Source organism: Phacochoerus africanus, chromosome 4 (genome assembly GCF_016906955.1).
Source record: "Phacochoerus africanus isolate WHEZ1 chromosome 4, ROS_Pafr_v1, whole genome shotgun sequence".
Lineage (NCBI taxonomy): Eukaryota > Metazoa > Chordata > Mammalia > Artiodactyla > Suidae > Phacochoerus > Phacochoerus africanus.
Window position 1 is genome coordinate 143,841,196 of NC_062547.1, and position 14,590 is coordinate 143,855,785.

At 56.0% G+C, this 14,590-nt stretch overlaps 1 protein-coding gene and 1 long non-coding RNA gene across 4 annotated transcripts in view; one reads left to right on the forward strand and one right to left on the reverse strand.

Moving 5' to 3' along the window:
- Nucleotides 1-2,119: 2,119 nt before the first annotated feature.
- Nucleotides 2,120-13,302, reverse strand: SPRY4 (sprouty RTK signaling antagonist 4). 2 transcript variants are annotated; one of them, XM_047778923.1, is made up of 2 exons: nucleotides 13,097-13,302; nucleotides 2,120-4,042 (listed from the first exon to the last, which is right to left on the reverse strand). In XM_047778923.1, exon 2 carries the CDS (start codon nucleotides 3,993-3,995, stop codon nucleotides 3,096-3,098), a length of 900 nt encoding a protein of 299 aa, XP_047634879.1. In that variant the 5' UTR covers nucleotides 3,996-4,042; nucleotides 13,097-13,302; the 3' UTR covers nucleotides 2,120-3,095. The 2 variants fall into 2 exon arrangements, with proteins under 2 accessions (XP_047634879.1, XP_047634878.1); XM_047778922.1 differs by lacking the exon at nucleotides 13,097-13,302 and adding an exon at nucleotides 12,139-12,788.
- Nucleotides 13,303-13,488: 186 nt separating this feature from the next.
- LOC125126472 (uncharacterized) overlaps nucleotides 13,489-14,590 on the forward strand; it is a 57,046-nt gene continuing 55,944 nt past the window's right edge. For both annotated transcript variants that reach the window (XR_007134637.1, XR_007134638.1), the window contains exon 1: nucleotides 13,489-13,629. This is a non-coding gene — a long non-coding RNA (uncharacterized LOC125126472). The remainder of the gene's footprint in view (nucleotides 13,630-14,590) is intronic.

Sequence of the window (14,590 nt, forward strand, 5' to 3'; positions counted from 1 at the left end):
AACTGGGCTTCCCTCGGGGTCCAACGGGGACATACCCAGACTCCAGAACGCTCAAAGAACCAAACCCATCACACGAAGGTCTTCCACCTCCGGCAGCTGTGCGGAGCCCGTATTGACAGCAGGCACCAGTCTTTACACCTCCCAGCTAGCGACCTCGAGCTGGAGACACCTTGCCATCACCTGCAACGGCTTGGCTCTTCTACCTCCAGTTCCCAGGGTGCCGGCCAGGGGGGGTGGGGCTGCACAAACCCACGCTCGAAGGGGAAACAGGAGTGGCCCCTTAGGACAAGGGTCTCAGACCCAGGCTCATGTGGACCCCACCCCCAGTCCCAGGCAGAACCACCAGCCACTGCAGGCTGAACAGAAGTGGGAAGCAGCTGGCACTTTTCACAAGAGGTCAAGACGAGGCACACTCCAGCCAGGCAGGCCACTGGTGACAGGAAACCATCAGCCCGAAGCAGCCCCAGAAAGGGGGTGTGTTTCTGAGAGCTTGGTCCCTCGTGGCCCTTGATGGGCCCCTGGGGTCCACAGGCAAGCCAGTTTTCGTTTTCTTGTTTTCTTCTTTTGGCCAAGAAGCTGAGAGGAACCTGCCGTGGACTGCTATGCCACAGAGCCGGGGAGAACCGCGGCTGAGCACGCGCGCGACACCGAGAGTTCTGCAAATGTCCATCCAGCAGGCTCAACGCAAACCAAACAGAACAAGCCAAGACGGGGAAGGAAAACAAGAAAAGAAAACCAACCCCCCGAAAAATCCGTGTTTACAACTATATACACAAAAAGTCAGGGTTCAGGAGGCTATTTGCCAGGAAACGGGGTCTCTGTAGATAGACAGGGTGGGGGTAAGGATGTGTGTGTGTGTGTGTGTGTATGTGTGTGTGTGTGTGTGTTTACACAGCTTATGTAAATCAATTCTCCACAGAATGGGCGTGTAGTACAAAGATCACCAAAGTGCAACTTGCCGCTGGGTCAAGTTTCCCATGGAGACATTCGAGGGAGGGGCTTTGGGAAAAGTTCTGAGGCCTCGCCAAGAGTGGACGTGTGTCCTCTTTTGGGGGGGTAACCTCTGCCCACCTATTCTGAGGAAAATATCTCCAGTCCCTTCATTAACATCTGATACATTCAATGAGGATAAGTGGTTGGCTGAATGTGTCTTTTTTCCTACCATTCCCTCGGATTTGTGCAAGAATGTCCATACATCCCATCACAGCCGGGGCCAGGAGCGCAACAGGATCAGCCTTAGAAAATGCAGGTGCAGTATTTCATATTCGCCTTTTACAAGCTAGCAAACGTTATATAAATAAAGCCTCAAATAATAAGACCCTCCCCCTCCTTTCCTCGGATCAATAAATACCTAGGGTTGCAATTAACTTACGCTGAATCATAAGATGTCACAATCGGTCTTCAGGAAGGAGAAAAAGAAAAATCCTTGTGAAGCACTGGCTGCAGGACCCTCGCAGCTCTCTGCCTCCTCTCTCCCTGGAGGCGGTTCTTTTCCTACAGAACCAACTGGAAACTGCTACAAACGCCACGTCTCTGGCACTTCCAGCATCCCCTGGGGTAGTTTTTCTGACCCAGGTCACTGTCTCTTGTGGCGGGGCAGAGAGAGGCAAAAAATTCCCACGCAAGGAGCAAAAGGCACCCCCCCACGCCCAGCAGCTGGGGGGGCGGGGAACCAGACACACGATTAGCTTTTGCATGCAACAAGTACCTACCCACTGGACGAGCTGCACTTTCTGAGTCCTTTAGCACCTTGAGAGAAAGAGTTGCTACGTCTGTGGGGGCTGTTGGGAGGGGCTCGTGTGGCCGCATGCGGAGGCAGGCTCCGTCCCAAGAAGCCCCTGGAAAATCTTTCCCTCAGCCACACTCTTCTGACAACCCCGCCAGGGCTTCCTAACACTAAAATAGACTCTGTTTCCATCATCTGTCTATTTACAGTAAAGATACAGACACTGTACACAAAGCCTATGACAGCAAGCAGCAGCATCGGGACAGAAGAAACACCACACCCAGCTCGCCTCCACTGTCACTCCGCTGTGAAAATCCTTCTTGGTGGGGAGGGGGATTGTGCTCCTTGAGGTTGCTCGCCCCCCCAGATTTTGAAATCAGCCCTTCCTGGGGGTGGCCCAAAAGGAAGCAAATGTTTTATTATTATTATTTTTAAAACACCGTTAGCATCTGGTTTAATGATTCTATAAAAACATAACGACTGGATCCGGAGACCGCAGCCTCAGACTCATTGGCAAAATGGTATTTGGTCTTGCGTTCGCCCGCCCTGGGCTTCTCTACCCGTGAAGTTTCTGGAAAGGGTCTGGGCAGAGAGACCTCGGGACACATAGCGGGCAGGTTGAGTCTGTGACTCTGTAAGAACCGAAGGACGGTGTTAGGAGTGGAACACCCTCCCTTTTCCCCCCGACCCCCGAGTTAGTGCGGAAGCTGGAAGGCAGAAAAATGTACGGTGCAGTAGTTCCTAAATCCATCCATGGCTCCAGGGAGGCAGAGCGAGGAACGAGGGGGGCTCCCAGGTGTGTATATACAACAGGGCTTCTCAGGGTCTATACCTTCCCCAAGACGTCGGGGCGAACCAGGGTGGAGGAGGGGTGGAGGCTGGGAGGGGACATCAGGACTCCGAGGGTTTTCTTCCAAGGTCCCCTGGCCACTCAGTTCCCAATGCTTCCCAGGCAGCCAGAAAGAATGCAGAAAAAGAGCGAGGAGAGAGGGCGGGCGGAGGGGGGCCTGGGAAGGCATTCGAGCAGCTGCAGCTTCCGGATGTGGCCACATCTGTGCTCCATCTTCTGAAAAAGAAAAGTCGCCCCCAAACCATACCACGCCTCTGCCACTGTCCGTTCCACGCAAAGTCCCAAGACCCTGAAAAACACCCCAAAGTGCTTCTTCAGCCTTTGGAGGGAGAGCGGGGTGGGCGACGGCTGCTCTGTTTTTTCTGAAGCTTGGTGGGGTGGCGGGGGGAGGTGGGATGGGCAGACCAGCCGGGTCCGCCCCAGGATGCGAGAGCCTCTGGTCCCCGCTGCGAGGGTCTTCCCAGGTGTCACGAGGGTACCGGGTTTCCAGGGGGAGCGCCGGGGCTTCGGCCCTGAGTGTCAGAAAGGCTTGTCGGGTCTGCTGGCCTTGGCGTCCCCGGCGGCCGCCTTGCAGATGACGCTGTTCGTGTGCTTGCAGCGGCACCCGGGGCGGCGCAGGCGGTCGTAGCCGCGCTGGGCCAGCTTCACGCAGCCAGTGGCGGGCAGGTAGCAGAGCAGGCAGGGCAGCACCAGGGAGAGGGCGCCCATGAAGGACCAGCGGGCGCAGCAGTTTGAGCGGGAGCAGGAGCACGGGTGGTCGGCGCAGGAGCCCTCGTCGTCCTCGTTGGTGCAGTGGTAGAAGACGCCCTGCACGAGGCACATGCAGGTGCCGTAGTTGACCAGGGTCTGCGCGGAGCACAGGCACTCCTGGTTGCAGACCCAGCAGGAGGGCAACGTCCGGGGCGACGAGCACTCCTTGCACTTGCACTTGCCGCAGGCCTCGCACAGCAAGAAGTGCTTGTCCAGCTCTGGGGGCACGGCCGGGCCCTTGAGGTCCAGCGGCTTGCAGTGGATCACCTTGGGCTGGATGCGCACGGCCCTCGGGGAGGCCTGGTCGGCCACGGGCGGTGGGGCCATGTGGTCTAAGAGGCGCTGGTCAGAGGAGGTGCTGCTGCTGCTGCTCACGGAGCTGGGGCGGCCGCTGAAGGAGATCCAGTGGTGGGTGACATCCTGGTCACAGCGGGCGGGCGTCGGGGCCAGCTCCGGGGCTCCGCTCCGGGTCCGCTTGGGGCCAGTGGCGGGGGCCAAGCCAGGGCTGTCTATGTAGTCGTTCTCCACGTGGCTGGTCTTCATCTGGTCGATGGGGAGGATGGTGAGCGGGTGCTGGAGCCGGCTGTGGGCCATACGGCTGTCCAGAAGGGGCTGGACCATGACCGAGCTGGGAGTCAGGGCGACGCTCTGTGGGATTGGGGGCTCCATGGGGCCTGAGGTTCTGGGCTGTGCGGAGAAACAGGCTTCTAGGGGCCCTGGGGGGTGGGGCGGGGGAAGGAGGAGAGAACGGATTTCAGGCATCAGTATGCGGCTAGTTAATACCCCCGTGCCCCCTCAGGTCCTTGGGAGCCCAGATGAAATGGCAACTGGGATTCCTTTGTGGACTCTGCAGCGTTAAGGCTTAGATGATGAATCATCACAGTAACAACAGCAGTACATGGTAGAAGTAGCTTATTTAACGCTTACTCTGTGCCCGAAACTCTCCCAAGCACCATGTTTATTAAGACATTGACTCTTCACGATAAATCTAAACCATAACTATGCATCAATTGCCTTTTTCTAGTTGAAGGACGCTCATGTTCAAAGTAATTTGTCCCAAGTCACACAAAACCATCAGTAGCAGAAGTAGGGCTCAGACCCCTTGTGGTCCTAGTTCATTGTTAAAATCCCAGGGAAACACGCTCCTGATTTAAGAGAGAGCTTAAGCGACTCTGGAATGAGATCCAAGTTCAAATTCTCACCTCTGCCTAGCAGTGTGGCTGTGAATGAGGTTCTTTGACCTCCGTGCCTTAGTACTGCCATCTGTAAAATGGGTTCTTAGGAGGATTAAATGGGAAAATGCATATCCAGGATGTGGCATCTTGCCTGGTGTAGAACACACACTTTAATTTATCACTATCCCAGAGAGCAACAGTCTAGATTTCCGGAGCACTAATAAGCACTAATAAGTGCCAAAGCATGGTGCCAAGTGCTGGGGATGTGGTGACCACGACAGCCAGTCCTTGGAGGCTCCCATGGAGTTTATCAGCTGGATAAACCAAAGCCTTTATTTCAGAGAGTCCGAAGAGAATGAAGATGCCTCTACATCCAGGACAGTAACCTATCACCAGCACCTTTTTTTTTCTTTCTGGCTTTTTAGGGCCACACCGCAGCATATGGAGGTTCCCAGGCTAGGGGTCAAATTGGAGCTGTAGCTACCAGCCTACGCCACAGCCACAGCAGTGCCAGACCCAGGCCGTGCCTGCGACCTAACACCACAGCTCATGGCAAGGCCGATCCTTCACCTGCTGAGCGAGGCTAGGGATCGAACCCGCACCCTCACGGTTCCTAGTCGGATTCCTTTCCGCGGTGCCACGACGGGAACTCCTCATCAGCACTTCTACGTGCAGCAACCTCCAGTGGCTAATAACCCGAGTAGGTGCGCTGCTGACAACTTGGATGGGAAATCCTCCGAGAGGCACTCACATCACCCATTTCCAAGTGCTGAGCTGAACATTCAGCCTAAATGCTATTTACTAGAATAGCTAAGCCAACCCTGGATCAGTTTCTAATTTCACCGAGAGAGTACAATTTTAAGTTGGAATCCGGCCAGAGATTCAACTGCAGTGCCTGACATGGAACCCCAGGAAGTCACTTAAATCAAAGAGCGGAAACGGCTTGGTTCAAATTTAGAAAGTGCACATTGTTTTCTATTAGAAGTGCCATTTCCTCGCCTGCTGACCTTTGCGTTCAGAATTCGGCTGGAGATCAATTTAAAGAAATAGCAGCAGAGGCCAAGACCTCTGCCCAAGGGGACACGATTTGGAATCCCAGAGAAAGATTAGACTCTGGGAAGATTCCACTGGGCTTGGGGATGAGGCACGGCGTGGATAACTAGGGCGCAGAGACAAGAGGACAAGAACCACCTTTGGAGAAAAAAGAAAAAAGACCCTCGGTTTAATGTGTTCCGGGTGGGTTTTGGTAAATGCCTTTTCAAGATGCTAACGAGGGTCTACTTGGGTGAGCCTGCCTCTACTACTCATCTTGCCTCAGAGGTGATGCCTAAGAAGGGGATGTGGCTGGGATTCCAGCTCTAACTCCATATCCCTCCAGACTTGGGATGCAGCTGCTCATCCCCGTGTTCCAGTTACGTACAGGAGAGTAACACCTGGTCCTGGACCCCTCCATACTCATCGGTGTCTACAGGAAGGAACAAAGATTGGGGAAGAAAAGCTTTCTGGACAAACTCTGCATCATACATCCCCAGCTTAGAAACAACAGTTTGATCAGAAGTGGTTGAATGGTCAGGGAGGGAAGGGCTTAGAGGCGTCCCATCATTTTGAAAGAGGAGGCTTCCCCAGGGTGGGGTTAGACTTTTGTATCTGGCAGGTCTGCCATCAACAAGGAGTTATTTGCCAAGACAGCCTCCTTTGGACATCCTGGGGTCAGGGCTAGATGGGGAATGCCAGTTAGGCATGTATGGAGAGTTTTTCCCCAAGGATCAGGTTGGCTGCAGGGCCCGAGTTCAGGGACTGCTCTCTCAGCCCACTTATTTATTCCTGGCAGGGGTTCCAAAGCCTTGCTTCTGGAATAAATGGATTTGGGGGTCAAGAGAAGAGGGTTAGGAGCCCCGGGTCCCGGCCCTTTGCCTGGAGGAAAAGGTGTGATGAGGCAGTAGAATGGAAAACGCTGCCAGAGGCACAGGATGAGACGCTCTGGCGCCAGCCAAGAGGTGCCTCAGCCAGAACCCCCACCCCGAACAAAGACAACACCATTCCCTTATTTCAGAAGCTCAGGTCACCACTACTCAGGGTCCTGCCAACAACACGTCAGTGGCAGTTTGAAGGCTGTATGGCCCCACGTAACTGGGCTTTTGTCTCTTAGGACCAGGACTGGGAATTGCCATGCCATGGGCCAAGCACGGGTACTCCCTCCCCTAGGCGGATTATCCCCTCTCCTTCCCCCAGTTCCTTTCCTGGGGTCCTTTAGAACCTGGCACACTTCCTATGGGTGAAGCAAAAGGCATGGGCGCTGCTCAGGGACTTTAATAGGCGCTGGCATCACAAAGCAGATTCGTGGGCAAAGTCCATGGAAAAGTCCCACCAGGAAGCCAAGGTGGGAGCAGGGCTGGCAAGCAAGGGGGATATTGGCATGAGCAGGCGCCCATCAGCCTCCAGAGGCAGCTGTCAACATCTGGGGGTCTGCAGTCAGGGCCAGATGTGGGGGGAGCTTGCTCCATGATGACTCAGCTCTCTTGGGACATGCAGCATCCAAGATGGCCCCAGTAGGCATATCCTAAATGCTTCTTCCCCATCAGAGCCCTCACGCAGGGTTCCTTCCAGCCACAAACGCAGCAGCTGGCCCCGAGCTGTAGCCCTCCAAACACTCAGGCCTCATGGCTCTGCCTCCCAATGAGCCGGGATCCTCCATAGGAGGGTTGAATTCATTTGGCTGACAAGAAAAACAAATTGCCGATCGCCTGTCTGATAACCCCCTCAGCACAGCTAAATGAAGTCTCCTAAACCCCCAGTCCCCTCCGTTGGTTTAGAAGATCCATCTCTACTCACGGAGACACACCCACCCTGCGGTCTGAGCAGCACTGCCCAACTTAAGTGCAGTTAACTCTGTACTCCCGGCTTCCCCTGCAAGGCAAGAAGAGATTTAGACTCTAAATAGGAAGAGAGCAGGCTTTGCCTCATTTAGGCGGTGCGGGAAACGGATGGCCAATTTGGAAGACTGGACAGAGAAACAAAGCCAGCACTCCACTTAGGCCGAGAAGCACCTCTATCGAATGTGAGGTGGCAGCCTTATGGATTGGCATGAAGAAAAGAAACTTCCACTCCAACTTTCTAATAATAAGAATTAATCACTAGGGAAGCAGCGTGCATTTATGAAACAGGTTTTGGTGTCAAGGCTATGTGCTAATCCCTGAGTGATTTTCTCCTTCGATCTTTACCATCACCTTGGGAGGATAGCATTCCTTCTGCAGAGGAAGAAATGGAACAACAAAGGGTCACAGAGCAAGGTCAGGACAGGCTTTGAACCCAGATGGCCAAAGCTCCAGAGACTTCAGCCCTGCAGCCCAGGCTTGCAGTAACTTCTGGGTATTCGTGGAAAAGCACGAAAGCACCATTCTTGTTCATAGCCATGAACTCTGTCAGTGTCCGTCATCCGGTCTCCCCCGGCCGCCCACCCCCCCGCCCCGGTCTGTCACCAGCCCTCGGGAACCTCATCAGGCCATCTTTGGGCTCTTAACCAAACCAACCGGGAACTGAAGCCAGACAAGGCTGTCATCAGACTGGCCCCCACTTAGGGGAATTTTCGGTGTGGAGAGTGCAGGCTGGGAGTTTGAAATCTGTCACTAAAGGAAGGCTCAGGACTCCTGATAGCTTCACCTCCAGTTCAGCCTCTGTTGGCACCCCCTTCCGTCACCTCATGCACCCCGTTTTACTAAGTGTTTTCATTTTTAGTTTTCTCACGGTTGAATGGATGTCACCATAAAGCAGTCCCCAAAAGGAGGGGCAGGAATTCTCTCCTCCCACCTAGAAAGCTCAACTTCAGGGTCCCCAGGGCACAATCTTGGATGGGGCATCCTGGACAGGTCCAGGGCTGTGGGGACAGGAACGGGGAGCTAGGATAAGAGAAAGGCAGAAGAGAGTCCCAGCATACTCAGTCGGCAGGGTAGTGAAAAACCCAGAACACACAGCTTGGACCCTGAGCCTGACACTGCCTGTGTACCTGCAGGCGGGGAGGGGCTGTGAGCATCAGGACAGGAGACAGCTCAATGCAGCCTGGCTGCAAAGAATCAAGAGGCAGGGTAAGTGTCCGCTCCACCCACCCACCCCTTCCCCTGGGGACAGGAGTTGGGAAATATTAGGAAAACCTGACGGTTGTACTTTGAAAACAACAGGTCAGCTAATGCCAAACTGGCAAGAGGCTATGAATGAACGGGCAGTTTGCCCCGCCCCATTCAGTCCCAGCAGGTGCTTGCAGGGAAGGTTTTAACCCTTTAACAGCTCAGGCTGTCAGAGAGCCTGCCTACCACTCTCTACCGCTATCACTTGGGCTCTTTGGGACAGCATCCCAGCTAGGACATTAAGCACCAAGCAAATAATGATGTGTTGCTTCAAAAGGACTTTCAAGCTGGGCGCGGGGGGTGGGGGTGGATGAGGAAAGCCAGGGACTTGCCTTCTACTGAAGAAAAAAACCCACCTCTGCATCTCTGATGATAACAAAGCCTTTGAGACAGCTGGAATTTTCCGAGAATCGTGGTTCCCCCCCCACCCCCGCCCCAACCTCCCCACTGTAGCACCAGCCCGAAGGAGCTGACCTGCGGCCACAACCTGTCAGAGACCACGGAAGTAACCAGCTGTTTCTCCTCCCTTTGTCCCATCATCAGTTGTCAGTTCCCAGCCCTCCTCTCTTCTTTTTCTGCAACCAATCGGCCGAGCTCCGAAAGCCTCAGTGCAAGGGTGAGAGGGGGGAAAGGTCCTGTGGTAGGTACTTCAGCTGTGGGCTATTCTTACAAATTCTGGCTTCCAAGTATTATCCTCATAATTACTGCCTGCTCAGATCTCCTTAAAGAGGGATTAGAAGTCAAGAGTGAGAAAAGAACGGGACTAGAAGAAGACTGTTAACTACTGGTACAGTTGGGGCACCAGTGGCCCACGTCAGAGTTTCGGGGGGAGGGGGGGGCCAGAAACCTAAACCCCAGGGAAGGACCCTCTCTCCCTGACACCAAGGTGATTTTATGTATCTCACCCCTGTCCCCTAAGCCTTGAACTCGTAATAATAGATCTTGGCTTACTCCTGGGATGGGACGGGAAATGACCCCCCCCTTCCCCCAACCAGAGAAAGGGGGAAACCACTTCTGCAAATGGCCACCTGCCCCAGAAGGGCCCCTTCCCTCCTCCGCGAGCTCCAGCACATCTGTGCTCCCTCCCCAGTGCCCTCGCTTCCTCCACGGTCTGTCCTTGGAGAGAACAATCGCGATCACACAGCTGAACGGGGGAGCCTCTTAAACCCAGCCACATGTCCCGGATACATCCCCAGCCGTGTCAGCTGTCCGGATCTGCTGGGTGGCCCCAGGTCCCTGAGAGCCAAGAATCCTCGCCTCTGGCATCCCGCAGCACCCACATCTCCTGTGGAGGAAGGGGCTCCCTTACAGCCACGCCTTCCTACTGGGGGTCAAGGCTTGCTGGCTCCTCTGCTGGCCCTGGTCCCCCAGAAGCAGGTTCTCCTCCCTACGCTGCAGATGGGGAGCTTCAGGCCCAAAGAGGAGGACCTTTCCTAGCCATTCGTCTGCTGGGACCCAGCCGCTGTGTTGGTTTGGAAGAAGTCATAGTTTTCAGTGGCTTGTCCTGTATCACCTTCTTTCTGGCTCTTTGGGAAGAGCGAAAATATATTCCAATGAGTCACCGCTTCCCCTTCGGTCAGGTAGCTCCAGGTTGGCCATGAGACAGAAGCATCTCTGCTCTTAACCATGGTCCCGGCGACCTCTCCAATCCAAAATGTTCCCTTTCTAGCCTTAGATCCAGTGGTTTTCCTCACAAGGGGACTTCCAGCTCAGGAGGGGCTAAGTGACAGGCATTCTGGAGGCAGAACCCCTTTGAATGCCTTAACTTTCTAAGAACAGTGACCCTCTTCTCCAAAGGGAAAGAGGCTCCTTTCTGAGCCTCCTGGTACCAGTGGCTGAGCCCCACCCAAGAGGATGGCCTGGGGGAAGAAAAATGCTTGGGGGGGGGGGGCTCCAAACTGGGGGCTGGGAGAAGCCACACAAAGGGACTCATAGCATCAGGAGCTGGAAGGGAATTCCTCACCCCTGCTCCTGAGGGATGAAACCTCAGAGCCCCACACCTCAAGGGCCAATTCTGGAGGTTGGAATGGGTGTTTCTTCCTCCCTTAATGTGAAAATCACTGACTTTCGAAATTGGCACTGAAAGGCTGCCTTCGTTTGTTATTTGAGTCGGCCAAACCTCCAGGCAGAGGCTATGCCTGGTTTCCCAGAGTGGGGGAGCCTCCTCTTTCCAACTATTCCGGAAGGATGAGAAGAAAAATGACCTTGAGTTGCTCCACATGCCCCCAGCCCCTGCCCTACTTTAACCAGGAATCACTCTGTTCCATGTGTTCTGTCTCTTCCCACCAAAACTTTAAGGAGAGGTCGCCGTTTCAGAAGGTAATCTGGAAAAGGTCACAGGGAGTGAGCACCAGAGCACCTCCTCTGCACAGAAAAAAAAAAAAAAAGACTCTACAGAGGAAGATAACCAAGAGATGTCTTTCAAGTCCTCCTCCTTCGAGCTGACCAATATTTCTCCATCCAGGAGACTTCAGAAATCCACCACCCGAATGCCCCCTAGGCAGTACTGGCCACACAGCCCGGTTGGTCAGGATGTGCACTGTTCATATTAGGATACATCGGGAGCTTTCCGGCAAGTGAGGACCCTCCTAAGGGTGGGGAAAGAGGCCAAGGGATTTCACTCTGGACACGTCTACAACTGGAGAAAAAGGGAAAGGAAGGGGGATCAATGGCCGCCCCCCCCCACCCACATCGAGGGGAAAAAAAGGAAATTTTCAGATGTTTATGCTCCATTTGGGTGAAGATCCAGGGAACTCTAAACATTGTGAAATCTCCAGTGCAATATTGGGTAGGGCCTCAGGCAGACGGAGCTTATTAAGAGATTGATAAACGCACATTTCCTAAAATGCTCTAGGCCTGTGCCGCCTCCCAGCTTTGAATCCCCAAGAGGCTGGGGGGGGGGGGAGGTGATACTGGAGAGCCTGGTCAGCTAACCAGACAGACGACAGGCCCTTGCTCTCACCCCTCCCCAAACTGGAAAGTACCATGTCAGTCACTGGTTTGGAAGCAGGAAAGAGGGGGTTCACACCGGGCCTGGGCATCCCCACTGAACCCACAAGGTTCCTTTAAGAGTGAATCAGGCTGGGGGGCTCCTGGAGACTGGATGCGCCAGAAGGCAGCCTTCTACCCTCATCCAGGCCTGGCAATATGGATACCCATCCAGCAGCTGCTGAATGAGGCAGCCAGCAGCCTTCCCCTCTTGCCCCCCAATCCAGCCCCTCCAGCCTGGCTCACTTCTCCCGTCCATCGCTCAACCTATCAAGCCACGCAACCATTTTCCGCCTCTCTTGCCTCCTCTGCCCACAACCCCCCAGCCCCCAATCAAAGAGAATTGAGAAACTCAATTCTTGCACAAGAGCAGCTACTGTCTAAACGCTTTTTGATCATCTGCAATGGAGAGGGAGCTGGGCACGGCCCTAGCCCATGATGGAGCCAAGCTGGCCAAACCTGCCCTCACTCCCCTTCATTGTCCCCCCACCCCGGGAGCCTTGGCAATTCAGAATTTTCAAAACGTACCGTCTCTCTCCTTCTCTCTTCTCAGGGATGTCAAGCCTGGTACCACCAAGAAAGGAGGGAAAGCGAGAGCCTTATCTCTCCTACGCACGCAACCTCTTCCTCCAGCTCCCACACGCCCGGCGGCGTTATGTAAACGCACCTTCAGCCCCCACCACAGCCCCAGTGCGGCCCGGCGGCCTCGAGGCCTGGCACAGCTCGGTGCCCGGGGACAGGGAGACACGAGGAGGCCGAGAAGCCCCGGGCCCCGCAGAGGCCAGGGAAGGGAAAGGCAACTGCAACGCAGTTGCACAGCATAAAATGCGGCAGCAGAGCAAAGGTCAGACGGCGAGGAACCGCCTCGCCAAAGAGAAAACGAGCAGAAATGCCCAGTCCTGGGCCAGCGCCGCGCTGACCATCGAGGGGGAGGCAGCAGGGAAGAAAACCCCAGTCCGTCACGGCTCCGAAGGGGAAAGAAAAACCTACGTCGAGCATAGGCCGCTGCGGCGGACTGGGGAGATCTACGGCAGAGCTGGCACCGTGGGCAGCGAGCCCGGGGTGGGCGAGCCGCCCAGGGCGAGGGCGCCCGCCGGACCCAAGAGGTGGTTCCTGATGGAGCCGAGAGCCTCCTGTTCCGGCGCCCGAGGTGGGTGGTGGCAGGAGCAAAGAGGGCAGGCCACAGGCAAACTCCTGGGACATGCACGGGGCTTCCGAGCCGTAGAGGGCGGGGAAGACGGGCTTGGCAATGCCTGGGGGTCGGGAACGCCGGTGCCAGGCTGTGAACACCCCCGGCGCCTTGCCGGCCCAGCCGAGGGCGTCAGGGAGTTGCGGCGCTCCGCAGCAGCTCCGGGAGGCGCAGGAAGAGGGAAGGAACACTGAGGCGCGCCCAGAAATAGCGCACCATTTGCCCCAGCCCGAGAGGGAGTCGCGTCCCGGCTCAGAGGGGGTCAGCTACACATCCCGAAACCGGCCAGAGACTTACTTTGAGGAGCCGCAGAGTCACAAGCATTGCTCCACCTCTGTGTAGATCCCCGAAGCCGAGCGAGTCAGACGCCGGTGTCCTCGCAGACGTCGGCCGGAGGAACCGGCACGGCTCCTTGCGCTCGGCAGCGCCAGCTCCGCGCTGTCAGCCCCTCTCGCTGCCTCGGCGGCGATGTTGCAACCACTGCCTGGGAAAATGGCTTTTTTATGAATGGGAGGGAAGGGAACTCTAGTGCGCACGCGCGCCGTTCACGATTCTATGAATGGGTGGGCACAAGAGACCCCGCGCGCGCATGCGCCGCGCTCCTTTTTTTATGAATGGGGGGCCGGAAAAGAACTTAACCCGTGATTGCTGGGGCTGGCTCTCGCTCTTCTAGGGCCGTCGTTCTTTTACAAAGAGGGGTGGAGGTTGTTGTTGCCTTTTTCTTTCTTTCTTTCTTTCTTTTTTTTTTCTTTTATGAATGGAGGGCGGCGGCGACTGCTGCAGCTGGCTCAGCTGCGCTGGCTATACCCCCTCCCAGCCTGCGAGAGGAGGTAAAGGCCACCTTCACGCCACTGCGGGCCTGGGCTGGAACTGTCAGTGTTGCTGGGGGGCGGAGGGCACTGCGGCCTCCGGGTCCTGGGCTGAGAGCTGGGTGGGGGATGACACACCTAGATCTAGGGATCTCTACTCGCCACAGGCAGTCCGGAGGGCGGGGGAACGGGAAGACCCCTGCTGCGGGCTTTCTCTTTCTCGAAGATTAGCAGCGTCGAGGGGGAGGGGTCTTGAGGCTGTGTTTACCAAAAATGAAGAAAATGTCAAACATCCGTATCAAAGAAGGGCGGAGTGGGGGTTGCTGAGGGAATCTGGTTCCTTTCCTGAGGCTGAGTCTCCCTGGAGTAAATGCAGACCACCCCTCCCCCCATTTCTTGGGTGTGGACAGCGACTGGGCCGAGGCCTCTTCCGGCTCTAGTACCCCCCGGGGTGATACTGGCTGCTCAGCTAGAGACCTGGCTCTCGCCGGGCAGCGCCCTGTTTCCCCCGACCCCAGTATGCTGTCCGCAGTGCCCGAGCGTCCACCCGCCCTCTACTGCCCAGGCTAGTGCTCCCCTCTCACCCCCGTGCGTTTCCCAGCCCTCCCGGGTCCGTGGCCTCAGGATCCTCTGTCTACCTAAGGCCACAGCCCTTTGCTGCTGTCGGCGCTTCTCCCCAACCTCCCGACTAGCGCCCCACCGGGGAAGTGGGAGCGGTCGAGAATTGGCCAGGTGGATGGGTGGAGCCGGCCGCACCGAGGATGCTGCTGGGGTGGCCGCGGGATTAAATAACAGCAGGGCTCCTGAGCCGCAGAGGAAATGGAAATGGCCGGGATCTTTTCTTTGCAGTTGATGATGGGGCGGCGGGGGCGGGCGGGGGCGGGGAGCGCATCCACCCTGGCCTGTGAAAAGAGAAGCCCCCGCCATTAGGCCTGACTCCGGGAAGGCGGGGAGCCCTCGCAGCAGGCCCAGCTCCGCCCAG

What these genes read in the sequence shown, in the direction of transcription:
- SPRY4 (XM_047778923.1), bottom strand. Translation starts at nt 3,995, where the DNA reads ATGGAGCCCCCAATCCCACAGAGCGTCGCCCTGACTCCCAGCTCGGTC.